The following is a 27,334-nucleotide window of genomic DNA, read 5'->3' as shown; positions in this document are numbered from 1 at the left end:
TGAAGCTTTTTAATTTATCAAAGTTCTGGCATCAAAGTAAATAGCCCGGATGCTTAAGAGATTTTGTAGAAAACGTGCTTAAATTTATTACGCTTAAAAGCGGCTCTTAGCTCTTTGCCTGTCTTAGTCTAGACGTTGAATTTCGACTATGGGATTGAAGCGTAAAAGCTTTGTAAATTTATAAAACTTGACCGATGTTTCCTATTCTTGTCGTTGCTTCGAGATGCTTTTCTTTTTTTGGATAGAATCTACTTTCCGAAACTGGAGCTTTACATTTAGTAGTTTTGTAAAATGTCGATTTAAAAGGTCTCATAGGATTTCACTTGATCCAATATTATTTTGTGTTGGAGTTTTCTATGCATTGTAAGTATTTTGCAAATCCATGTGGGTAGTACTTACCCGATATTCTACCGTCAAAAAGCAAAACTTGGTATTGTATTGTTCTAGTTTTAAGGATGAGTGAGCCAATGTAATTATAGGTAGAAGAATATTATTTTTGGTAATATTTCTTACAGTGCCGATATCTACGACTGACCATTTATGTACTATCAGATGCCCATTTGTCCGTCCAACTACCTATTTTATATAAAAAAAAAACTGGCGCAGTTATGAAACATGTTCATATTAAAACGTTCGTTCAGTACTTAAGATTGGCTGGAAGATAATGTTTTTACCATAACTCCGTAATATAAAATTAATATTCTTTATATGGATTTTGTGATGTGAAATAAAAATATAAACGAAACGAAAACGAAACAAGTTAAATTATTACAAATACCGTTTGCAAATCGAGCCTTCATTCAATTCACGTACGCAATAAATATCATACTTCTTTGTATTGTCACCAGTACCAAAGGGTGACGAAAATTCCAGCCCTTCGGTTGGGGAACTAGTTTTATATTCACTTGCATGATTTTAATTCACTGCCAACAAGTGAAGTTAAAAAGTCTAAATGTATTCAATATTTCACAAATTTATTTTCTTAGGGAGGATTGCATGAAGAAGATTCAAAAGCTGATGCGCGATCACAAATACGAAGGTGCTGTCGGTACTCTACGAGCCGCAAGGTAAAATATATGCCAACAATAAAAATATGACGTTTCACTCACTATATAAGCTTCTAAAACAAACAATTCGTATCAGGATCACACACGTGAGAGCTAATGACCGAATGGCCGAGATGGCCTAGTGGTTAGAACGCGTGAATCTTAACTGATGATCGTGGGTTCAAACCCGGGCAAGCACCACTGAATTTTCATGTGCTTAATTTAATTTGTGTTTATAATTCATCTCGTGCTTGACGGTGAAGGAAAACATCGTGGGAAAACCTGCAAGTGTCTAATTTCATTGAAATTATGCCACATGTGTATTCTACCAACCCGCATTGGAGCAGCGTGGTGGAATAAGCTCCAAACCTCCTCAAAAGGGAGAGGAGGCCTTAGCCCAGCAGTGGGACATTAACAGGCTGTTACTGTACTGTACTGAGCTAATGACACGCGAATGGTGATCTTTTCAAATCCTCAAGATGTTTGAAACTCATCCCATGATCAGCGGCGAAGGAAAACATCGCGAGGAAACCTGCTATATGTATGCTGACATTGCAACCATGTACCGTTTTGTGATACACTAATACTTTGCCACTCTTACTGTGTACATATTAGCGCACAACAAATGCGTGTCAAAAATAGAATATTTATGTTAGATTATTATCGTTTAATTACAGGCACAAGGGACTTAACATTTTAGTTCCCAAGGTTGGTGGCGCATTGGCGATGTAAGCGATGGTTAACATTTCTTACAATACCAATGTCTATGGGCGTTGGTGACCACTTACCGTCAGGTGGCCCATCCTATTCTATAAAAAAAATGGTTATTGTTAATTGGTTCAAAACTATTCAGGGAAGTGTGGCCGGAGGAAGGAATATTTGGCGATACCGGGATAACGGAGGACGAAGAGCTCGACATGCTGGAGACCATTTACAACACCGACTTAGGAGTCGAAGCGGGTTAGTGAACGCTATCAATTATAAACTGTACATTGTTTTGACGTCACTGAGAATTAATTCGCGTCGCATATTCTATGACTTCGAAAACTGATGTTCGTTTTTTCACTATTTCATTATTATTGTTGTGTTTGGTTTCGATGAGCGAGTGAGCCAGTGTAATTACAGACATTTCTTCTTATAGTGCAATTGTTTATGGTTGGCGGTCATCGCAAACCATCAGCTGGCCCATGATTCATTCTGTCTTCCTAATTTAAATCTATTTAATAATCTAAAAAAGTCCACAAGTTCATGGTCTATGCCCAAACACACCGCACATATTACCATTAATTCATCGGTTAGTCTAACAGAAATATAATTCTAGTTTTTTATATAAAATACTTAAAAAAATATTTATAGCTATAATAATTGTATATGTTTTGTGTGTATATGTATGTACATAAGAAGTATTTACGTTGAAGACTTAAATAAGCGTACACAAATCAAAATTAAAAATTGCTACTTAACGGATCTTGATTGCGAGGAATGCTGGCACGGATGCGAACTGTATTCCCCGTTGAATCGATTTTCCCTATAAATAACAAAATATAATAAACACTCAAAGTTGGACTACGATAATATTAGTATTAACTTAACCAATATTCAGTTCCGTAAGCTGGAAGCGTTTCGCGCGGTCGATGATGTCATCGAGCGGCGGTTGAGCGCTCACCTTAATTTCGACATCCTCGATAGGAACTCACTCGATTTACGATTCAATTATTTATTAACGTGAGTGAATCTGATTCTATCTAATGATTAGTATTACTATTTTCGTGTTTGGCGTTAATTTGTTAATATTTCATTACGCATTAATGAAATTGATCAAAACGTGAACTTCGCGTAGCGTATGAAAAAAATTATAATTTCACTGTATTTACATTTTTTTCGTAACTACCTGTTTTATAAAAAGACGGACGGACGAGCGTATGGGCCACATATCCACATACATCAATAGGCCACCTGATTGGCATTGTAAGAAATGTTAACCATCGCTTACATCGCCAATGCGTCACCAATCTTGAGAACTAAGATGTTATGTCCCTTGTGCCTGTAATTACACTGGCTCACTCCCCCATCAAACCGGAACACAACAATGCCAAGTACTGCTGTTTTGCGGTAGAATATCTGATGAGTTGGTGGTACCTACCCAGACGAGCCTGCACAAAGCCCTACCGCCAGTAAATCACTCATCAATTCATACAAATCGATACGTACAAATCCTTACTAATATTATAAATGGGAAAGTGAGTTTGTTTGTTAAGCTTTCACATCTTAACTACTAAACTTATCATCATGAAAATTTGCTTCCACGTTGTCAGGGATACAGAGAAGGATATGGGTTACCTAGCGCCTCCCTCCTAACACGGGGGTGAAGCCAGGGGCGGGAACTAGTATATACTATAAATTGAAATACATTACAGATATATTTGTAAGAAACCCATTCAAAGTAATTTGGTAATAAGGATATAATAAAATTAAATTCCAAAATGTAAATAGAATCTTTACAGTACAGTAACAGCCTGTAAATGTCCCACTGCTGGGCTAAGGCCTCCTCTCCCTTTTTTGAAGAGAAGGTTTGGAGCTTATTCCACCACGCTGCTCCAGTGCGGGTTGGTAGAATACACATGTGGCAGAATTTCGATGAAATTAGACACATGCAGGTTTCCTCACGATGTTTTCCTTCACCGAAAAGCACGAGATGAATTATAAACAGAAATTAAGCACATGTAAATTCAGAGGTGCTTGCCCGGGTTTGAACCCACGTTCATCGGTTAAGATTCACGCGTTCTTACCACTGGGCCATCTCGACTTCAAATATAATAGAATCTTTACGTTTGTTATTTCGTTAGTTCCAGCAACTTCACACTTAGCTGGAAATTCAGTGCGGTGCAAAATAATCAAACACATTTAATATAATATGAACTATAGCAAAGTTCCGTACGCCCGTCTATAAGACCTGTTCCATGTTATAACAGAATAATATTTTAGTAACATCTAGAATAAATATTCAAGTTATTCATAAATAAACGTTACCCAGACGCGCTAGTTCCAACAATTGAATATTATATTTTGCGTTTACTTGTTTCAGATATAAATGGTCTTATGTAAACCGAGATGGCCTACTGGTTAGAATGCGTGAATCTTAACCGATGATCGTGGGTTCAAATCCGGGCAAGGATCACTTAATTTGTGTTTATAATTCATCTCGTGCTTGACGGTGAAGGAAAACATCGTGAGGAAACCTGCATGTGTCTAATTTCACTGAAATTCTGCCGCATGTGTATTCCACCAACCCGCATTGGAGCAGCGTGATGGAATAAGCTCCAAACCTTCTTCTCAAAAAGGGAGAGGAGGCCTTAGCCCAGCAGTGGGACATTAACAGGCTGTTACTGTTTATGTAAACATTTCCGTTTGATTATTGCATGTTATTATTGTTTCAGATACAACAATTAATGAAGAAGAGGTAGAAGAAAATTCCGCGTATGAAGACGATGGTGAGTACAGTACTTAGTACCGGTTCGAAAACAAATGTCTTAGAGCTAAACGTTACACTCTAAACTCAATAATCACTCTAGCTACACTATGTTTATGATTATCATTACTCATCATTCTCTTGTTCTCAGCTTAAAGTAACAATAGCAGGGAACTGAGATTACTCGCGACGTCTGATCAAAGTCATATATATATTTATAATCAGATATACATATATATATATATATATATATATACTTCAGGAAGCAAACTGTATTACGAATTAAAGAATAAAGCTTACAATAATAAACAATACAATAGAGAATAAAAGCACACATTAATTAAAACCTTTTCATATATAATATATAAAAGTACGAACATCAGGAAAAAAGTATGTCAAATTATATAAAGTTACTTAAAATTAATCATTCATTACAGAATTCATTCAATTATAAAAAAAATATTAAATAATGAAATAGATTTGATCCCAATTTGTCTGAATGCTCATTGGTCGACTGCAGCCGATGACGTAATAGGCGACCAATAAGCCTTAGTGAGTATTAAGTCGGATTAGTGTCTGCTGGAATTTGACTTTGATCAGGCTTCTAGAAACCTCTAAAAAACAGGTCAAAACAGGTCTCGGGTGTAATATGCTTCCTAAAACTCAATTTTTTTCTGTTTCGAGCTTCTGTATCAGTATGGATTATCTCTCCATACCCAAAAGGACAATTTACTAAAATATAAAAAAAAAGTTTAATTTAAAACTCGTGCAGCTGTAACATGTAATCGAAGTGAAACCATTTTACGTCAAATACGCATACATGTTGCACTAAAGTCGATCTTCAAACATAAATCTTCGACCGCGCTTTAAAAAATATTCGTTCAAAACTAAAATTTCGAATTCGAAATAAATTATGAAAATAATAAACTCGTACAAACAGAAATACAGAAATTCAAAAACCGATTTAAATTATGAGTTTATAATTAGAAAAAGAAGAAATTAAGCTCGGAATCCTAGAAATTCATACAATCCGGATAATTCCGCATTAAAGCATTGCAGTCCCGCTGCGCTCGTTAGACGACCCTCGCACTAGATTAAATTTTACTTTATAACATCACTTAATATTAATACGAATCGTTAACAAATGCACGCGCTAATTATGTGTATTCATTTTAATTTTTTTTCTGATCAATTACCTTCGAAGGTAAATAAATATATTTATTTATTTTATTATTATATATATTTAGTTCACCTACCTTTATAATTATAAGCCTAGTATGTTGATGATTCTTTAAGTAAATATTACTTTATAACATTTTTGTGATGTACAATAAGTGTTGCTTTAATTAAGGGTTCAGGGCCTGGTGACCTGAAGACCAGGATCCTACCTTTTTGAGGCTCCAGTCTCCTAAGATTTGATATTATATTCAGTTGATAAAACGCTTTGTAATATTATGGGGAAATAAATTTATTCATTAATTCAAGGTACCAATGTAGGAAAAAATCTAAATTTATTCAAGTAGGCTGTTGTAAGCACTTTTGAGTTACGTTAAATAATTCAATTGAATGTTCAGCAACCAGTGTTAAGAATAAACGATATACGACATATCGATTATTCTGAGAAGAACCGACAAGAAACTCAGCTTCATTTTCTAAAAATGCTTATTAAAATTATGCCAGTTAGACTCGGCGTGGATCACTCGGGATAAAGGGTCGTTTGAAACCTCAATGTACTATTTTTAGTTATGTTTGTATTATTAGTTATAATTGATAGTATTTATTTAATTAATAATATATAATAAAAATGTTCAACACGTGAGTTAAAATTAATTTGGTAAGTTGCACTTCATAATACAAAACCTCTCCAAATTTCCACATCTTTATATCCTTATATTGTGTAATAAAGCTTATCCATTGCTGGAAGTGTTAAGTATTTAAGAGGCTGTGTTTAAATATCTGCAGATCCTAACGAATACCAAGGATATCCTGGGAATATCCTAGGACTCCTGGGACTTTATTCACACGCGGCCATCTAATCCCAAACTAAGCAGAGCTTGCGCTATGGAAACCAGACAACTGATATACTACATATACTATTTTTCTTTTGTAAATACATACTTATATACACCCAGACTCACGACAAACGGACATGTTCATGCACACAAATGTCTGTCCTGGCTGGGAATCGAACCCACAACCTTCGGCGTGAAAGGCGAGTATCTACCAACCACGCCGACCGGCCCAAGTATATAATGAATTTACGAAATCGGAAATCGCTTGATATCGTATACCTGTATATTATACTTACGTTACACTGAATCAATGGCTATTCAAAAGTTCCTTGTGAGGTGGGATATAGTTTGTTTATCTGTTTCCAGATTTAATTATTTCCAGAACAAAAAAGAATCCGCTCGAAATTAATGATATATCATTATTTGAAATATATATAGCGATACCGTATTAACTCAAATTTAATTATAAACGCTACAGAAAATAAATAAGTCATTTGTTTACGATAATTCAACTCGCAACTTTGTTTGAGAAATACTTCTTATACATATATCCGGGGGCCTCGTATTGTCCTCATTAATTTTTTTTCGTTAAGGTCTAATTACGAACGCTTCTTCACGATTTTGTTTTTGTTGTAAATAGACGAAGAAGGAGAAGAAGAAGAAAGAACAACGTCCGTCGTGGAAACGGATTTCGATTTCCAAGATTTCGTTCTGAGGTAAGTTCTTATTTATATTTATGAAATGTTTACGTTAATAACTCTGTGGCTGACTCTTCTCTCGTTCGGATAGATTGTTTTTCAATCTCTATACAGGTACCTCAAAACATATAATTATTTTAAATTACTTTTTACATTAATATAATAATGATAACTTATATAGAGGATGTTCAAGCTATTTGCTTTGTAGTTTCGGATGGAAACATACACGAGTATGGAGTACATACGAGGTCTCGAACCTAATTTCATGATTATTTTTTTTTAAATTTATTGTCTAACCAAGTATCAAAACTCGTTTGATTTGATTTTGAAACAAAAAATAAATTTTACGACAGTAGCCAATATTGTCGCTAATGTACTAATTTCAGTTTAAGAAAGTTCTCCTTTTTATTTTCTTTCGTGCTTTAAGAAACGACAAGGTACTTTATTCGAGGAAATCTTACAAACACTTATGAATCGAAACTTAAAGAGATAATATTTAATACAAAACCGCTATATAAATTTTAGATTCTGTCGTAAAAAATTGCAATAAACTCAATAGGAACTCGTTTACAACCGAGAAACACTTGTCTATATGTATAACTTGGGAGTAAAAAAATCGAGCCAATTCGGTTTTTCATGTCTCGTGGTAAAAATTTTATATCAATTTGAAACAAATATTATTTGAAAGGTTTAAAATAACCTTGAAATAAGGGTAATTTGTCGTGCGATTATTGTTTTTATTTATGTTACGGTAATCAGTTTTCGTAATAAAATCGATGCTACCGTCGAAAGCTGACCAAGTTGTAGCTTAAAATGGCGCGTAGATTTCTTTTATGTCGTTTAAAGTTAAAACTGGTGTACCAAAAGTACTTGGAGGCTGGTTTATTAGCTATTATTAGAGACCTGGAAATGGCAAACGTTAATTAGCTAGAGAACATGAAGACCGATTTATTGCAACCTCTTCGTTACGAGACCGTGGTCTTAACGCTGTTCAGCTCCAGTAGAAGCTCAAGACGTCCAGGTAATTGCAATCAGAAGATGGGTAATGAGACAAAGAAAGAAATTTACATCCCACCAACCCGCCACTGGCCCCAATTAACGGTAGCTAATCGTCAATATTGTATATAACTTACCGGATATTTTATCGATTTTTCCACAATAATTGGACGTTAGAAGACTGGAGATCAGTTTGTTTTCCGATCAAACGAGAATCTGTCACTACCAATGCCGGGAAAAACCGGGTGTACATAGTGTACAGTCTCTCTCTCTATATAACAAAGTCGCTCAAATCCTCTGTCCATGTCACCGCTAACTTCTTCTAAACCTTGCAACTGATTTTAATTCGGGTTTCATTAACAGAAAGAGCATATAACTTATAAATGTCTAAGTCGATAAAACTATTTTCGTACGCTTACGTACTAGGCTGTCGCTTGTAGGTCTAGACAGTTATGTAGCGAACGTCAAAACTATGACAAATACAAAAAAACTTTTGCATAGGAAATTTGTAGCTCGGTTTGTAATCCAAACTGTCTGCAAAAAATTTAACGATAGCATATACCACCTCTTATTGTAGATAACTCACCGTAACCATTGTATTTATTTTTATTTATACATATAAATAAAATTGAATTGTCTGTCTGTGATTTTAAAATAACTCTAATTCTTTTAAAGGTAGGTTGGCTATTTGCGAATTACCTAAACCAAAACATTATTTTTGTCAGTCTGTCTGTTTGTCCAAGCTAATCTCGGAAACGACTAAAAATTACAAATTAAAATAATTAAATTTTTTAAGAAGTATTTAGAAGTTCCATTTAGTCTTTGTTTCATCAAAATCGGTTGAGTCTATTAAAAGTTATAAAAACGTACGTTTTTTGTTGTTAAAACATATGTCGCGGCTATTAGCCCATAGATGGCGGTGTGCTCAAAACGTCAATTTCTGAAGCGCGCTATCCAGATTTTTCGAAATTAAGTGACCACCTAACATACATATTATTAGAATTCGGGTTGTTGTTTCAACTGATTGATTTGAGTTTTTTCTTGTTTAAACTAAGTAATCTACTTAATTAAACACATAGTGGCTTAAGGCTTTAGGTTGCAATTATTAACTCGGTTTTGTTTATATTTCTGTTTTAAACTGATGAAATTTATTTTTTATGATTTTTATGCAACAGTGACTTGAAATACTTTTTAAAAATAGTTTTAGTACTTTTTGATTTGACCCTTAAAATAGGGATTGAAAGTTTATATTGATTCCATCATTTTTGGTGTAAGAAGAATGATATTTAATATTAAAGCTTCTGAAAAAAAATAAATGCATTCGTATATCATCGTTTTTAGAAATTCAACCCAAAAAAAAATGAGTTTGAAACATTAGTATAAAAATGAATAAAATAGTCTGCTTGAAATTTATCGTTTGTGTTTCTTGATTGAATTGATATACATGTATTTCAAAGTTTTCAGAAATTTAGTTTGGTTTTGAAGTGTTAGAACGGTCGTATGTACATTTTCGCTAAAAACTTCATTCAAATATTTCTGGGTGCAAATAATGAAATGCAAAATACACAATGTCTTAATATCAACATCTCCTAGGGAGGTGCAGGTAATACTTTTATGTAAACGAACTTTACTGTTAGTGATATACTTTAATATGTATATCATTCGAATTTGAAAGTATAGTTCCCTCTTAAAGTGTGCTTTCCCATGACAATCAAAAGTCCCATTGCCTGTCGTTGAACATGGCCAGCACTGATTTTAGTGAGAACTGTTATAAAATGGACAGTTTTTATGTTGCTTGTTCCAGACTGAGCTCAGCGAGTAACTTATTAATTTTGGCCCCAAAAGAAAATACCACTAACGTAGTTTTTTATGTAAATAATATGTATTAAGTAAATTTTAATATCAGAATCCGACTCTGATATTCCAATTTATATTAGTTTCGGAGGCAGAGGTCCACCAGAGTGTTGCTAATGTAAAAACCCTAGATTAAGAGAAAACTGACAACTGAAATTACGTACATGTTTTTGAGTGTAAATAATATTTATTATTATTATTTATGTTATATGTAGCCGGATGGCCATATGGGCCACCTAATGTCAAGTGATTGCCACCGTCCTTAGACATTGGCGATGTAAGAAATATTAATCATTACCTACATCGCTAATGCGCCACCAATCTTGGGAACGAAGATGTTATGTCCTTTGTGCCTGTAGTTACACTGGCTTACTCATTCATCCTTCAAACCGGAACGCAACCATACAAAGTATTGCTGTTTAGATTTGAAATATCCGTCTACCCAGACGGGCTTCGGGTGCGGGCTTGGGCCTACCACCGCTTCCAAAAAGGTGCTTCAATTATTAATTATAAATAAGGTTTTAGTGAGTTGAATAGTTTTGTTTTGACTTTGATAAAAAAAACTGTATTAACTATATCCAACGGCATGGGTAGATGCTGAGGTATTTAAGCAACAGAATCGTAGATCGGATATTTGTATAATATTTTTTTCTTCAAGCCATTTAAGCCACTATAAAATATATTAAGTGACACTACAGGAATTCATAGTATGTTCATTTGTGATTATTAAAAGAATAATAGTCAATCTAAAATAAAAATACCGCCTTAACATTACTTTTTTCTAACCAGAATGGCCTTTCATGCTATATATATATATTCATAAAGGAAAAAATAATTACACCAACTATAGTTAAGTTTAATTTTAACAAAAATAAAACCTTATCAGAATAAATAAAAAATGTACTTAACACTGTTTATGTTAATAAATATGGCTAATTCTAACACTGAATTTCTACCAGTTATTTTAAAAATATTACGAGATATTGGAATAAACGCATGAAAAAATATGCGGAACGTGATGTACTGTGCATTGATCGATCGGCGGAAATAACTTAGTGGTGAACTCGGGACTTATTTTTTAAAGTACATAACATTTTTTAAGATTTCTTAACATAACATTAACATATTCTCTTTTTGTGGCGTGTAAATTCATATATTATATATATATCGTATTTGACTGTTGTCAATCTCCTATCGGAATAGAGACTATTTTTTAATATAAATAGACATGCTAAAAATAAATTTGACTGAAATATATCGATATTGTTTCCTTAAATTTAATCGACAGTAGATTCGGTACTCGATTAAATCATTACATCAAGTCGATTACATTTTATTTGTCAGAAAAACTTTTTTTAATTATATAACTATTTTTAACAAATCGGAGATTTTTATTTCGTCCTTTCGTACGTTTTACGGCAGTTTTACTTCTTTTATTTGTACGACTAGTGATGTCAATATTATAAAATTTGGTAATTTGTAATAATATAGAGTAATAATGCTCAAATGAGTGCCCAAACAAGCTTCACCTGGTTTTGATCTGAGTAAGAATTTACTCGGTATATTTTATGTAAAGCCTTAGTTTTTCCTTGTTAACCATGCAAAATAAATAAAAAGAGAAATATAAAGTTGGCTCAATTTTTTATATTTAATTCTGTCCACTAGTAATATCAGGGTGTGGATATAATCCTCGTAAAAGACCGATTCAAACGTGTAGGAATCACTTTCCTGTAATTTTCAAAACGGCCTCAATAGAATAATGGTACAATAGAAAATAAACAGTGCACGTTAGAGAGGCGTAGTCGAAGGGCTCCCGTTAACTCGTGTCGGCGGGCAGGTTCTGCCAGCCGCACGTGGTGCGCGCGTGCGCGGCGCTGTGGGCGCGCTGTGACGTCACGGCGCGCGCCGCCCGCTGCGCGCTCAAGCTGCTGCACCGCATCGCGTGCGACTGCAACCGCCCCGCCATGATGTTCCAGGCCTCGCTGTTCCTCACCTTCCAGAAGATACTCAACAAGCGGAGCCCGCAGCTAAAGGTACGTCCCGTCCGAACACTCCTTTAGGATATTTAATCGGAGTAGTTGATTTGACTTCGACGAGCGTTTCGAATATTGGAGATGACTCGATTCTGACAGAACAGAAGAAAACTTATTAAATTTCTTTGAGATGAATCGTGCCCGGCCATAAAAAATCGTATACTAACATTTTTTACAAAAAAGACCTATCCGAGACCGATTGGGTACTGACGACCCCGTCCCTGCCCCCGTTGAAGACTTTCGCGCGCCTCATTAAAAAAAAATACTGATATATCCATAATTAAAGATGCGTAAGTGCTCGAAAGGTATTTTTTATACTTTCTCCGTTTTCGTCCCCTTAGGGAGAAGATTTAGGATTTAAGCTAAGCATACCGAATTCATCAAATATAATTAGTGAAAGCGTAACAGATTGACTTTTTACTTTTACAATTAAAATAATATGAGTATAATAGGCATATATTAATAACATCTTAATATATGTAATGAAACACGTTAAAGTAATTGTTGATCTAATAATAACGATACTATATTGCAATGTCTGTGATTTCAACCAAACCATGAAAAGTTTCAGTAAAAATGATTGTTATAAACTAGTATAAAATTCAGTTACATCACTTGACTCGACCATGCTTACAGGTGAAGTTTTATAAAAGCTAGTAAAAATGTATCATTCGTGTAGCGTTTTATGTAGCAGCTATATAAATGCTACGTCGTAGATTTCTCGTAGCCGTAGCGTAATGGTAATGCTATTTTTTTAGCAAAACTTTTTAGCAAAAAGTTTCAAGGTCGGAATCGGTTGCAACGTTTCTGTGTGCAACTTACATTAATTTTTTTTATTTATTTGATACACGGAACGGTTAAAGACACAACGAAAAATACAAATAAGCAAATATAGATACACATCAATATAAGTCTAATCGCTCACAAAAACATGTGTGTTCGTCGACAACATATTTATCTGCGACAAAATTACATTCACAGAAGTAAAGTAGGACGTAAGACCAATCCGATATTAATGGTATTTTTTAAATAAATAAATACACTTAATTTCTAGTCCTTTATTCGATCAATGTATCAAATATTTAAAAAAATTATCCTTTATTTTCAAACCAAGTCGGATCGTTAACTTTGTTTCATACAATATCCTACAGCTCACTTATGTGGTTAGGTTTACTACTACGTTTATAACGGAAAGGCACCCCTAACCGCTTTATCTAAATAAGCGGAGAAAATATGCAGAGGGGAGGAAATTGCAGGCAACAGTCTAGCCAATTACCAAATGTTGACGGAAATAGAACAAATCTGAACCGAGTCTGTGGTGGAAAACGAATTAGCGGTTCGAGTCAGCACGGGATTAACTCTCAGTCTTATTCTAAGCGAGATAAGACCTTTTGCGGTCGAAAGTCTTGTATTTGAAAATTTATTCGATATAAAACGGTCGTGGAATAATATCCGAGTTTCAGATGAAAAGTTGTTAAGGTGGGTGTTCACTAAAGACTTGTCCACATACCGCTCTGGAATCGTGCACTTCACTGTTTTCATATGTGCAACGGTTTATACTTGTGTGTGAACATAGCGGAGCACACTGTGGCCTTTATTTTTTTCTCTATTAAAACAGTTACACTGAGCACGTTTGAAGCAAAAATAGTAAATACGGCTTTACCATCCACTTCTCACGTATGACTGTTTTTTAATTCCCGAAATTTGAAATTTTCCCGAAAGTTAGTTACAGATAAAGCCTGTATCCTTTTTTTGAGGTTTCAGTGGGAGAGGAGAAATAAACAAATTTACTCTTAAAAAAGTAACAGCCTGCAAATATCCCACTAAAGCTCTCCCCTCCTCCCCACACAAATATCATTTTTACAAACTTCACTTTTGTCTTCGTAAATATATATGCTTCAAATATTGCAATTGAATTCCACACATCCAATTGAATCAAAGTTTTGCACTCCCTTCTGAGTCTGGTGACAAATAGATTAGTGGATTAAAAGCTTATTTATTCAGTTTGATTTATGTGACTAGTACGTTCCTACCAATTATAATTTATTACAATATTCGTATTGTTAGTATTACTGTTTTTTTTTATTATTCACTTAATAATTTATCATAGTGAAAATTTAAAATTTTTATTATAAATAAATACAAATCTAAATCTCGACAGGAAATGGAGAAGTTCGCCATATTTATTTTAAGAAAATTCACGGAAATAGCATCGAAGAACGGTAAAGTTTTTATCGAGTTGTTATTTTGGAAGAACTCTAAAGAGTCCGTCGAAATCGAGCACGGCTACGATCTCTACCGCGACCAGAGGTAAGTTCGATACGATTGATATTTTTTTTTTTTTATAGAATAGGAAGGTGGACGAGTATATGGGCCACCTGATGGTAAGTGGTCACCAAACGCCCTTAGACATTGGCATTGTAAGAAATGTCAACCATCGCTTATAGCCAATGCGCCACCAACCTTGGGAACTAAGATTTTATGTCCCTTGTGCCTGTAATTACACTGGCTCACTCACCCTTCAAACCGGAACACAACAATATCAAGTATTGCTGTTTTGCGGTAGAATATCTGATGAGTGGGTGATACCTACCCAGACGAGCTTGCACAAAGCCCTACCACCAGTAATCAATCTCAATCGAAACAATCAAAATTAGTTTATTCTCGAATAAAATGTACAATACATACATAGAAACAGGGTTGGGAACTCATAGTGTGTAATACTCGTGTCAGAAGAACCGTTCTCCCTTATTATATGGACAACTAATCCCATCATCGCTTAGAAGATCGTACCTTCAAATCGAAATAAGCATAATGATATATATATATAACCCTTTATCACAATTATAAACAAAAATAATTCCATATTTAATCTTAATAAATGAAATGAACACTTCTAATTCGAAATCGAACCCAATTACTGACATAAAGGAAGTTATTTATTATCGAACAATTGTTCGAGATACAATTATTTTCCAATGATTGACAGTTAAATACTAAACATAAACCGAACAATGAAATTCAAATGCTCCCCGCGGCCTCCCGGGACCCGCAACGAATTTAATCAGGACAGGACAAAGGAAATAAAAAGCTCATTTGTAAAGTTTTACTGTCTAAATTCTCAATTAGTGTCAACCTCGATTGTGAACGTAATTCACCTGCTACCGGCCCTGTAGTATATATATCAGTCTTGTTGGCTCAGGGGCTAGCTTATCAGGTAGATCCTGAGGTTCGAAGTTCAAATCCTGAGCCAAGCTAAATGTTGTGTTTTTGGTCGAAAAATTGTTAGTAGCAGTCCGGTGCTTGGGTGATGGCTGTGTTCACATTCCTGTGGCTCAGATGGCACGTAAAGGCATTCGTACTTCGCCCGAACTCTTGCCGGTCAGGTCTGATTTGGCTTCACATCGGATTTTGAGTGAGTGAATAAAAAGGGGACTTATGTTTGTGGTATTTAAGCACTAGTGATCGCTCGCGTGCGAAGGGGGCGGTGCTAGGTATCCTATGTCGGTCTCTATACTGACAGTTTGTTTGAAAAATTTCATGATGATGAGTAGTTGAGTAGTTAAGATGTGAAAACGTAACAAATAATATTATCTTCCTGATTATAATAGTAGGAATAACTTGCAAGACAGTTTTTTTTTCATATAATAAAAATTATACTAATTTATAAATTCGTATAATAAAAATTATACTAGTGCTAGAAATATTACAGTGCATTCGTGTGTGGGGTATGTATGCCACATACCCCATAACCTCATTCTCATAATCCGATGTGTCGGCAACTTGACTCCCGCGGAGAGTTCAGGCGCAGGATCAACAACTTTACGTGCTTTCCGTATTCATTAAAGAAAGAACATACTTTATTCTGATCTATAATTCGATAGGCATTAAACAACGAGTCTCGAGTTGAAATAATTTGACGTGGAACGGAAAATTCTCAACTTCCATTAATATAAATGGAACTTATCCTCTAAGCAGGTAGTAACTCTGTGGAAACGTTAAAGTTTTAACTCGGGGAAAGGTTGAACCTTGATTAATTGTCCGTCAACAGGGATAAGCCGGGCAGGGGGCTCTGGACGGAGGAACAGGAAGAGGAACTTCGGAGCCTGTACATGGAGAATATGGCGAGACCGGAAAATGATCAGGGTAAGTGTGGGGATTCATTCACTTTGATTACTATTGTATTATATATAATTCATTGCACATAAAGTAAATCCGATATGTCATAATGGATGAACACGTGGATCTTAACATGATGTCGTAGGTTCGAATGCTGTTTAAGTTATTAAATTTTCATGAGCTTATGAGAGTAAAACCCCCATCTCGACCCGTGGTGGCTCTTACATGAGCTAAGGTATAGTCCACTATGTTATTTTAAATTGAAAAGAGTCAGTGAGTCAAAATCTCCCCAAAGGTAGTTTGGGATTCACACAGCGTCGACTCCAAATGAATATTTCACACGATCCAAGTACAAGTAGCATCTAAAATCACATTAGCATTTCTCTCAATCCAGTCTTCCCGTAGGTTTCTATGGAAGGGAATATAAAGTCCGTCGTCCTTCAGTGCCTTCAACTAAGACTTTTTAAATAGAACAAAACGTTGAAAAGTACTCATTTGAATGCTTCTGTCTCGAGATGTTTTCGCTTAAAGTTTATAAGGCGACGTTCCCCTTATCTTTTAAAGTGCCGTTGTGAAGAATCTAAAGAAATACAGAAATAACTCCTAGTAAATATATTTAATTAAAATTATAAAATATTGTAGCACTTAGTTTCTTCTTCGCGGAATGATGACGTCTTCGTTAATGCGAACTAGCTCTTATAACTATACTATAAAGTTTAAATTACAATAAGCAATTTAACTTAATAAATAAAGTTTGTTTCCATTTTTTTATAGTTTACATTTTAATCACAAAAACTCAAATGTAATTAAAACTTACGCGCGTTTTTCTATTCGTAGAAAAATTGTATTAAAAGTATTCATTTAGTCAATACAAGAACGTGAAATTCACCCTGTCACGTCAATAGTCTAAACTGGCTGGAACTGTGAAGCTCAGCTACTTATATAACAATAATTTATACTAAAACATTTGAGCAACGCAGTAATTAGTAAGTTAGTATTTTTTTTGTTAGACATTACAAAAAAAGTCTGCATTTATTTGTATAGAATACATATACAAAGTATATCTGTAGTAATATTATAAATGCGAAAGTATATGTCTATATGTTACACTTTCACGGCTTAACTACTGAACCGATTTTGATGATATTGGGTATGAAGTGAGCCTCAACACCAAGAAAGAACAAAGGCTATTTTTAACTAGTACGTTATATAAGCACTTGATTCTAATAATTTTGATATTTAATTTTGATAGTCAATTAATAATCATGTTCGTGCTCAAATAATTATTGGTCATTTAATTGTTTTACTGCGTGTATTCAATATATGCTGACTTTAATTAATTTTGCTGTGAAATTTATATTATTGATAGAATATTAGTTTAAAATACATTATACAATATACTGGAAATGTCACTGATAATCTGCTTTGTGGTGAAATACCTCTCCCATGATTACCTGTTTAAGCATATATTGTTATAAGTATATTTTGTATGAATCGAGCTTGTCATTTATTTTGTTTCTATGATATAGTAAATACGACTATGGATCAAGTTCAGTTAAAAATGTATTTTAGGATTTAGGGAAACACTACTTACATATTAGCTAACATTTATAATGCCTTAAATTATTATTCAGAACGAAACGTTTTTTTAATGACCTCTGTCTTATCTGATAAACGTATCATATTCATTATTCAATTATTTAAAAATTTGTATTTCACAATGCATATAACATTATAATAGCAGAAGGTTATAAAATTCGCACAGGCGATTTTATCGCTATAGCGATAATTCACAGGCAAACTTTATGACAGAAACAAAATAACTTGTGTATGTTTGTTGGGTATAGTAATGTATAGAAGAAACAGTCTGTACCTAACTGTAACCCACTGCTGGGCGAAGGCCTCATATCCTCTCGGGGAGAAGCTTATACCTCCACGCTACTGCAATGCGGATTTAGGTGGTTACAGGTACAAAATTTATCTTCTGCAAGCCTCCTCGCGATACTTTCCTTCATTACACACCTTACATGAAAAGTTAAACGAATTGGCGCGATCTTGAATCTGCAGTCTTCGTTTAAAATTCACACATTCTAGCCACTGGGCCATGTCGGCTCTCTTATTCAGCTTAACGCAATGTCAGCACTAAAATATGAGCTTCAATAAGTAAATAGCCCAGACGTCTGATAGATAAGAATTCTTATTTGAATATAAGATCATATCAACGTTTATTTGCCAAGTAATTTCGTTTAAATAAGGTTCAAGTATTATTTTATACTCAATTTTTTCCAATATTTTTTATTTTATATTTTCAAAAGATGTAAAAGCAAATGTGCCACCTAACGGTTAGTGTTAGTCCATTGCGAATAGATCCTAAAATCAATGCACTGGCGACCTCGAGATATATATATATACTGGTAGTAGGGCTTTGTGCAAGCTCGTCTGGGTAGGTACCACCCACTCATCAGATATTCTACCGCAAAACAGCAATACTTGATATTGTTGTGTTCCGGTTTGAAGGGTGAGTGAGCCAGTGTAATTACAGGCACAAGGGACATAAAATCTTAGTTCCCAAGGTTGGTGGCGCATTGGCTATAAGCGATGGTTGACATTTCTTACAATGCCAATGTCTAAGGGCGTTTGGTGACCACTTACCATCAGGTGGCCCATATGCTCGTCCACCTTCCTATTCTATAAAAAAAGAAAAAAAAAAGATCTAAGGTGTTATGATTACACTCCAGCCATACATGAAGTAGTTTACTATTATGCAATGAAATAATTTTTTCTTGTTATAAAATAATTCAAAGAACATGTATTTTATCTTGAAAGCATACATTTGTTAATTTGCGTTAATGTTCTAAACGCTTCAAACCTTACATGTATAAGCGAGTGCGTAGTAAACACAGATTTCTCTCTTTTTGCCGTCATTGAGCTGACATTCGAGAGAAGGGCAGTATTAACTAATGAACCCCTGAACTATGTGTTCTCAACTGCTACATTTTCATACAGAAAAAAACTTAAGTATTATACTGTAAATAGTAATATTACTTCTAAAGACGTATCATTCAATTTGAAAGGAACATACGAAAAAGTCTCTACATGAAAAAATATTTTCATTCGTGATCACTTTAAACAAATACGAGCTGGACTCGCATGAAGAGGGTCGCGTACTATTCCGTTTCTCATAGGAGCTTAAAGGCTTAGAATTTTCGTTACGGTTTTCCTTTCAAAACGAGCCCTTTACTTATATTCATTATATTCGTCATTTGATAATTTTAACATGTAATAAATTTATTTTCTATTTCATCCAATTACTAAACTCTGAAATTAGATTACTTTAATTTATCTATAATTCCGTGATTTGGTCATAGACAGACGCGAGAGTAAATTGCAATCAGTTCTTCCAAGTTCCGTTTCATCGTGTAACATCACCGTATTCCGTTTAACGAAACTCCGAAAATAGTTAATACAAAAATAAATTACCAAAGTTGTATGTTTTCTTTGAATGTGTTCTGCAAGTGTTGTCTAATTGTAATGTTCGTTATACAGATGTAATCGACTGGATTTTGGACAATCTGATCGACCAAACACGTACCAGGAGAAGTGTGATCAAGAAGCTAAAGGATTTAGGTCTCATATTTAAAGCGCCGACTAAAAAGAGTAACAGAGAGAGACAGGAGAAGGTCTCCAAAGAGTTCAACGAAGAAGAGGATAATCTTCTGGCCGAACTTTGGAAACAATATAAAGATTCACCGGGTACGTACACGAGCGATAATTGGCTTATATATACATTAACTGTTTTTATTTAATAAACTCTATTGTTCCTAAAAAAAATTCATTGTGGTGTGCCAGCCAAATTTTATACTAATATTACATACAATTATTTACTTTGTTCACACTTATACAATTTAAATTTCATGTATAATAACATTAACATAAAGTAACAACAATACTTGATATTAATACCAAAAAAAATACATTTATATCATTTCATTTAATACAAAGTTATAGTAGGTTTTATTCTAGAGTATTTGTGTGATAAGTTTTATCTTCCTGCAATTTATTGACACAAATATTCTTATATAAAGGTAAAGAAACTTGCTGATTCTATAAATGCAAACGAGAAAATGGGCACTAGTAAAATTATATGAACCACTTAAATGTTCATACCACTGGCTCACTTGCCATTCTGACCAGAACACATAAGTGTTGAACTTCGAGCGAGTGTTCCGTCTGACGTCCACTGAGCCGTACTACCCGTTACATTTAGTGTTGTCAATAAAACAACATAAAATTCAACACAACAATTCCGTCATCGTCTACATTAAATCATTTTAGCAAACGAGGCGACCTCTATCGTCACAAAAGTACTAAAACTAATCAACTTCAGGGGGAATCGGATTAGACTATTCATCAAAAAACGAATCCTACATAAATTCCTTGAACAAGCTGAACGTTTTCATATAGAAAAAGGTCTAAAAGAACTTCAAATGAATCTACGAGATAAAATATTTTACTGGCAGGGATGCCACGGCTGTTATTTTTATGTAAATTTATTTTAGCGTAATTTATCTTTTGATGTTCAATATTAATCTGTAAAGTAATTAGTTGTGACGATTTACATTCAGCTGTAGGATTAATTTAATTGATTAGTGAATTAATTACTTTTTTTTTTAAATAAATAATTTCTTAATGGCCGATGGGCGAAGAGAGAAAGCCCTAATCACCTACGATTGCGGAACAATACTTTCATTTAATAATTTTATTTTCATTCGCTTTACTGACTTAAATTCTCTTATTTCCACTGAACGGTGGACTTTTTTATACGATGCTTTGAACCTTTTTCCAATGATATTATATATATATATATATAATATATATATAATATATATATATATATATTTTTTTTTTTATATAATCAAATATAATAATAATAGTAATAATATCCTGGGACATTATTCACATACGGTCATCTGATCCCAAAGTAAGCAGAGCTTGAACTATGGAAACCAGACAACTGACATACTACGTATACTACTTTTCCTTTGTAAATACATACTTATATAAATAATTACACCCAAACACAGGACAAACAGACATGCTCATGCACACAAATGTCTGTCCTGGGTGGGAATCAAACTCACAACCTTTGGCATGAAAGGCAAGTAACTACGCCAACCGGCTCGTCAAATATAGATCAAACTAATGTACATGTTTTTTTATAGATTTACATAGTTTTTCATCACAATTAAAAGCAACTAATTTAGTAAAATGAAGACTGTGCTAACGTAATTAATTTATAATTACAATCTGATATTCCATTTGGAATAATTAAGGTATCGATGATTAAGAGTTGCCCCGATTCCGCAGATCCAATGGGGCTAATAATCGCTCGAATGCCCCGGAAGCGATCGAAGCGTAGCTTTGTGGACAGGCTGCTAGAGTTGGGTCTCGTGCAGGACAAGTCGCAGTGTCGCAAGAGGCGCCAGCGAAACGCCAAGAGTGCGGGAGACGATGGCGATAAATCGAACGGTGAGTTTGTAAGCAATTGAACTTTATCCGCCAGACTTTTGTATTGTCCTCCCTCTATGTCGAACATATTTTCATTTATAAACTCGGACGCTGCGAGAACTTGTTTTCAATTTGTCTATTTATTATCTTGTATAACTTTCCAATTAGTTGTTTATGTTCGTTCATGTGATAATAATGTTTTACCATCGCTTTTATGATGTGAGAGTGTGCGTGAATGGTCATTGATACGGGCTGTCTATAGATAAAATGAAACGCCAGCGTGAAATCGCTCCTTGTCACTGACACTGTAACATTTCATTTTGTTGGCTATCATAGTCAATTCAACCACATTTCTTATAAATAAGATTTAGTTTTTATGTCAGTAAAACAATTTATTGTATGTATAATTAGGGAGATTCTTATCCCAAGCGACATATAGACATACTCGTATATAATAGGCAGTCTCATATTAAATAAATCTTAATAGACTTAATAACTTAGAAAATAGAGCCGTTATGGTCGTGGTCAGAAATCTTAACCGATGATTCCGAGTTCAAAACCTAGCACCACTGAATTTTCATGTGCTTAATTTGTGTTTATTACTCATCTCGTGCTCCGCGGTAAATGAAGACGTCGTAAGGAAACCTGCATGTGGACGATGAAAATCTTAAGTTGTATCCACCAACCCGCATTAGAACAGCGTAGTGGAGTAAGCTCCAAATCTTCTCCTCAAAAAGAGGAGACTTATCGCAGCGGTGGAACTTTTCTGTTAGTTCACATTACTAATACATTTGTAGAAAGTTCATCCGAATCTGAGCACTCAAGTTCTGATGGCGATGATAACGTTCGACCACAAACGGCTGCTGTTAATGTTAAACATAAGAAGCCTTTAAAGAAGAGAGCAGAAAATAAAAAGAAGTCAGCGAGAGTGGAATTAAGTGCAAGTGAAATCGCAAAACTGTTGATCGAGGCTGTCGACAGTGGTAAGTGTTCAACTGTTAACTGTTAAGTACTTACTATAAATAGAAGAACTGCAGAAAACTGGGCCCCGTCCACAGAAGGTAGTAGTTGAAGTAGGGGGTGGGTGCGTATACTATATTCCCTTTTAAACTTACAACAAACCTAATATTTATAGCTCCGTGAATAGAATACGTCAAAAACCATTACATTAATGGCTAATAGACCACCTGATTGTAAGTGGTGTTATCGCTCATCGTCGATGCGCCACCAACCTCGGGAACTAAGATTATATGTCTCTTGTGTAATTACAGCAAATATCACTTATGATTCATTACATGCTCAACGGTGTAGCGAAACGTGAAGATGTGAATGTCACAATGCACCCACCAGCCTTTTTTGTAGCAGTATGGTAGAACAAGCATAAAATATTTTCAGTAAGAGGAAATTTCGTTGCTCAGCTGTGTGACATTTATAGTTATTGTTACTTTAATTTTTACAGAGTGAAATTATCATAGCCAATCAAAGAATATCGATATAATATTATTATATATTATATAAGCCCGGGCAAGCACCACTGAATTTTCATGTGCTTAATTTGTGATTATAATTCATCTCGTGCTATACGGTGAAGGCAAACATCGTGAGGAAACCTGCATGTGTCTAATTTCACTGAAATTCTGCCGCATGTGTATTCCACCAACCCGCAATGGAGCAGCGTGGTGGAATAAGCTCTATACCTTCTCCTCAAAAACGGAGAGGAGCCCTTAGCCCAGCAGTGGGACATTCACAGGCTGTTACTGATATAATATTGGATATTATTATATATGATATTAACTTCAACAGTCTAAAAACGATTTCAAACGAAATGAGTTGTGTATCATCAGGAATATTCTGAGAGAATTGATTCATTCAAACGTTAACTCGCCGTGTGATTGATGAATGTGTTGAAATCGATTACCGTTTGCCAAAATATATTTATGAATAAGAAATTATACGATCGGATAATGTAATATATATGAAATTCCAATATTAAAGCGGTACTATTACATTTAGCGCGCTTTCTGGTCACGTGATATTTTGTATATTTTAATTGATTAAAAACGATTATTCATTACCAATATGACGTACAGTGATCATTAGAAATAAACTGTGTACATATTTGGTCTAAGAGTAAATGTTGCCATACTTATAGGTGACAGCGACATGCCAAATAGACACAAATAATAATAAAAAATAGTAAAGAAAAACATAACATTTAAATGAATTTCGAAAAATATTAAAATATTTGGCTTACAATAACAATTTAAGAAATATAATAAATAAGTGTAATTAGTGCTACACGTATAATAGTAATATAATAGTATGCGTCGATATTTGTTAACTTCATCAAGATAACAAATAAAATAATTTAATTATTTAACAGCGCATCGAATACCTTCGTTTAAAAACTTCTCATAATCACTGGTGCTCTTCGTTGGATAATCATTTCTAAAGAGGAAATCCAATTTTATTATATAAATGTCGGAGTCTACTGAACTCGACCTAGTTACACCGGTCCTCAGAAATGACAGTTATTTTCTTCGTATTAATATATTTAAAAGTCACTTGGTTTCCTAGCTCGCTTTTTATTTTATATATTTTTACTTTCAAATATAATGATGTCGGGCAATCAGGTCACCCGGTGGTAAGTGGTCACCGCTCGAAGAGACCATGCGATCTAAAGCATTGTGTCTTATAACAGGAACTCAAGAATATGAAAATGATGCTATTTATCGGTAGAATATAAACCTATGTAAAAAACACTGTTTCACAAAAGAGGTTGGTCACGTGACATTACAGCTTTCAAAGAGTGAATACTGATAACAAACTTTGGTATTACTGATAACAATTATTTTGTAGATTTATAATTCGAAGTTTCATATAAATGATAATTATAACGTATATCAGGTTTGACTGAAGCACTTAAGTGGCTAGCAGAGAATCTAGAAGAAGTAGCGCTCGATCAAGAAGCGGAAGGTTTCGATCCGACGTCCGAAGGAACACCGCTCGTGCCCATTTCAAGTGAATCCGTCGAAGCAATGGACAACCCATTGTTCATGAAAGTATTGAAGAGTGTAGGAATAGCACCGCCTAGTGATGAACAGGTAACATGATAATTAGGATGGCGACGAGATGATGATGGGGATGTCCTCCTTGCGGTGGAGATATCATATTGCCCAAGTGTGTACGCAAAACTTACTTTGTGTTCCTTGCTCTCAAAATCCGGTTCCATCGGATTTATGTACATTTAAGTACCGGTTTTATGTACATTTCTAAAATATATATATATAATTAAAATGTTTGAATGGTAATCGAGCAAAAATTAATAGCTCGTAATACCCGTAAGCTCCTCAAGTACATACTGTAGGTCATTTATCGTGAAAGCTTCTAAGCTACGAATTGACCTTAAATTTTTATACGCAAATTGAATATCTTTAACCACTTTTAAAGTGAAAGATAACTTCTTGTATGAATTTTTGTGCAATAAAGAGATTTATAACACAATAATTGATATTACAGGAAACGTATTGGAGGATACCGAGCAGTATACACTACGACACAATACGGAAAAGACGAGAGATTGTCATAAAAGCTGTCAACAAGGAGCTCATCGTAGACAGCACCAACAATAATGCTGAAGGGATACAAGAGAAAAATAACCCAAAAGATGAATCCAGCGACGACGATGACTTATTCGATAACCTACGTAAGATGCGCGATGTGAGCCCTTATAAGAGCAACACCCCGAGTAGGAGTGTTTCGAATAATCGTAAAAGAAATCGCAGCTTAAGTTCCGATGAAGAAAATAATCGAAAAATGCAGAAAATCGATGAAGACGATGATGAAGAAGATATATTGTCGTTTGCGAAGAAAACGTTACAGCGCGCCGACCCGCCGGCCGACCCGCCGGCCGACCACTCGGACAGCGGTGAGTACTGACTTACTTGGTCATCGCTCTTAAAACTCTAGGTGTCACTCCACGAACAAAAAGTAGAGTTTTTTTTATAGAATAGGAAGGCGGACGAGCATATGGGCCACCTGGTGGTAAGTGGTCACCAACGCCCATAGACAATAGCATTGTAAGAAATGTTAACCATCGCTTACATCACCAATGCGTCACCAACCTTGGGAACTAAGATTTTATGTCCGTTGTGCCTATAATTACACTGGCTCACTCACCCTTCAAACCGGAACACATTTCAGCAAAATCGGTACAATGGCTTAGACGTAGAAACTTATCAGGCAGACCCAACCGTATATATGTAAAGTACATATATATGACCTCAATTACTCATAAATAAGTTTTTATTTTGCTTTTTGTCATAGTAAATAGCATTACATAAGGTTAATCTTGTGCCTTTTTTAACTTCTCTCATTTTAATTGTATATAGTTGATTGTATTATTAATTTGCAAGGTAGCTTCTTGTCGGTAGTACTCGGTAGAATAGATAGTAGCTACAGTGACAATACACCCTTGTCTGTTATAAATTAACACAGTATTTAAATCAATCTAAAATATTACTTTAAATAAGGAGGCAGACTGGCAAATGGATCCCCTGATGGAAGGTGGTCACCGTCGCCCTTAGACATTAGCGCTACTAGAAATTTAAACCATCCCTTGTATCGTCAATGCACCACCTACCTTGGGAACTGACATGATATCCCTATAGTTACACTGGCTCACTCGACCTTTAAACCGGAAGAACAATACTAAGTATTGCTGCTGGCAGACGGGCCTCACCAGGCCCTATCACCAGGCATAGTTTGTTAAAAGTTCTAAAACAACATTGAACATATTCCTGCACAGTTCGCTACGAACGCGAACCCACTCCAGCTGCACTCCGCTGTTCAAAAATGGGGATTTAACTGTAATTTGACGTTTTAATTAAAAAAGAAATATGAAAGTTATCTCGTTTCCAGCGGACGACGAGCCCGTCCTGTCGAGGCGCTACAAAAAACGGGTAATTAGCGACGATTCGGAGTGAAACTTATTCAAATTGTTATAATCTCATTTGGATTTTTTCTTTCTTGAATTAATTCGAAATAAATACTTGATGGGAATGAAGTTTTTTATTTATTGTTCCCTTTTTTTTGTTATATTTATAATTATTTTCTTCGAAGGAAACCTCTCGAAGAATAAAATAGGCCGGAACATACGGACCGGCGGACAACAGTGATGAAAGAGCGTTCGTTATTTTTGTTGAATGTACGAAACATCAAAAATTAAGTTGTTTTTTTGTTGACAATTCGCTCATGTAACCGTCGTCGAACGGCGGGCGGGTCGCGAGGTACCGGCGAGCGAAAAGTGTTAGCGCACCGTCAGGAATAGTTCACTCGATGATGAATGAATAATGTCGAAAATATTATTGATTAATTAACATTTTAGTTAAAAAATCTTGTTTGTTTTTCTTTCTACTAAATTTTAAAATTGTTTAATCCAACAGGTTTATGAGATTGTGCAACTTGTACTTGAGCTAGTGAGACTATTTTTTATACGCTTTTATTACATGAAATAAAGGCGATTTTAAAAAAAGTAATAGAATTTGTATATTGATTAGCCTCTTATGAAACTTTTTACTTCTCTGTCGTCGGTATCAAC

General features: G+C 34.7%; 1 protein-coding gene across 1 annotated transcript in view; it reads left to right on the top strand.

Moving 5' to 3' along the window:
* The window catches only part of LOC126768871 (protein timeless homolog), a 44,742-nt gene extending 17,946 nt beyond the window's left edge, over window positions 1-26,796 (top strand). The window contains exons 10-22 of the mRNA XM_050487249.1: window positions 987-1,067; window positions 1,900-2,006; window positions 4,484-4,537; window positions 7,168-7,243; window positions 11,913-12,108; window positions 14,270-14,418; window positions 16,160-16,254; window positions 19,774-19,980; window positions 21,595-21,756; window positions 22,533-22,718; window positions 24,643-24,839; window positions 25,255-25,663; window positions 26,656-26,796. Coding sequence (XP_050343206.1) covers window positions 987-1,067; window positions 1,900-2,006; window positions 4,484-4,537; window positions 7,168-7,243; window positions 11,913-12,108; window positions 14,270-14,418; window positions 16,160-16,254; window positions 19,774-19,980; window positions 21,595-21,756; window positions 22,533-22,718; window positions 24,643-24,839; window positions 25,255-25,663; window positions 26,656-26,720 — 1,984 coding nt within the window. The 3' untranslated portion in view covers window positions 26,721-26,796. The remainder of the gene's footprint in view (window positions 1-986; window positions 1,068-1,899; window positions 2,007-4,483; window positions 4,538-7,167; window positions 7,244-11,912; window positions 12,109-14,269; window positions 14,419-16,159; window positions 16,255-19,773; window positions 19,981-21,594; window positions 21,757-22,532; window positions 22,719-24,642; window positions 24,840-25,254; window positions 25,664-26,655) is intronic.
* Window positions 26,797-27,334: the final 538 nt, after the last annotated feature.

The sequence above is a fragment of the Nymphalis io genome, chromosome 6, assembly GCF_905147045.1.
Source record: "Nymphalis io chromosome 6, ilAglIoxx1.1, whole genome shotgun sequence".
In the NCBI taxonomy this organism is placed as follows: Eukaryota; Metazoa; Arthropoda; class Insecta; order Lepidoptera; family Nymphalidae; genus Nymphalis; species Nymphalis io.
Note: the sequence above shows the minus strand (reverse complement) of the source record. Positions and strands in the feature narration are given on the sequence as shown.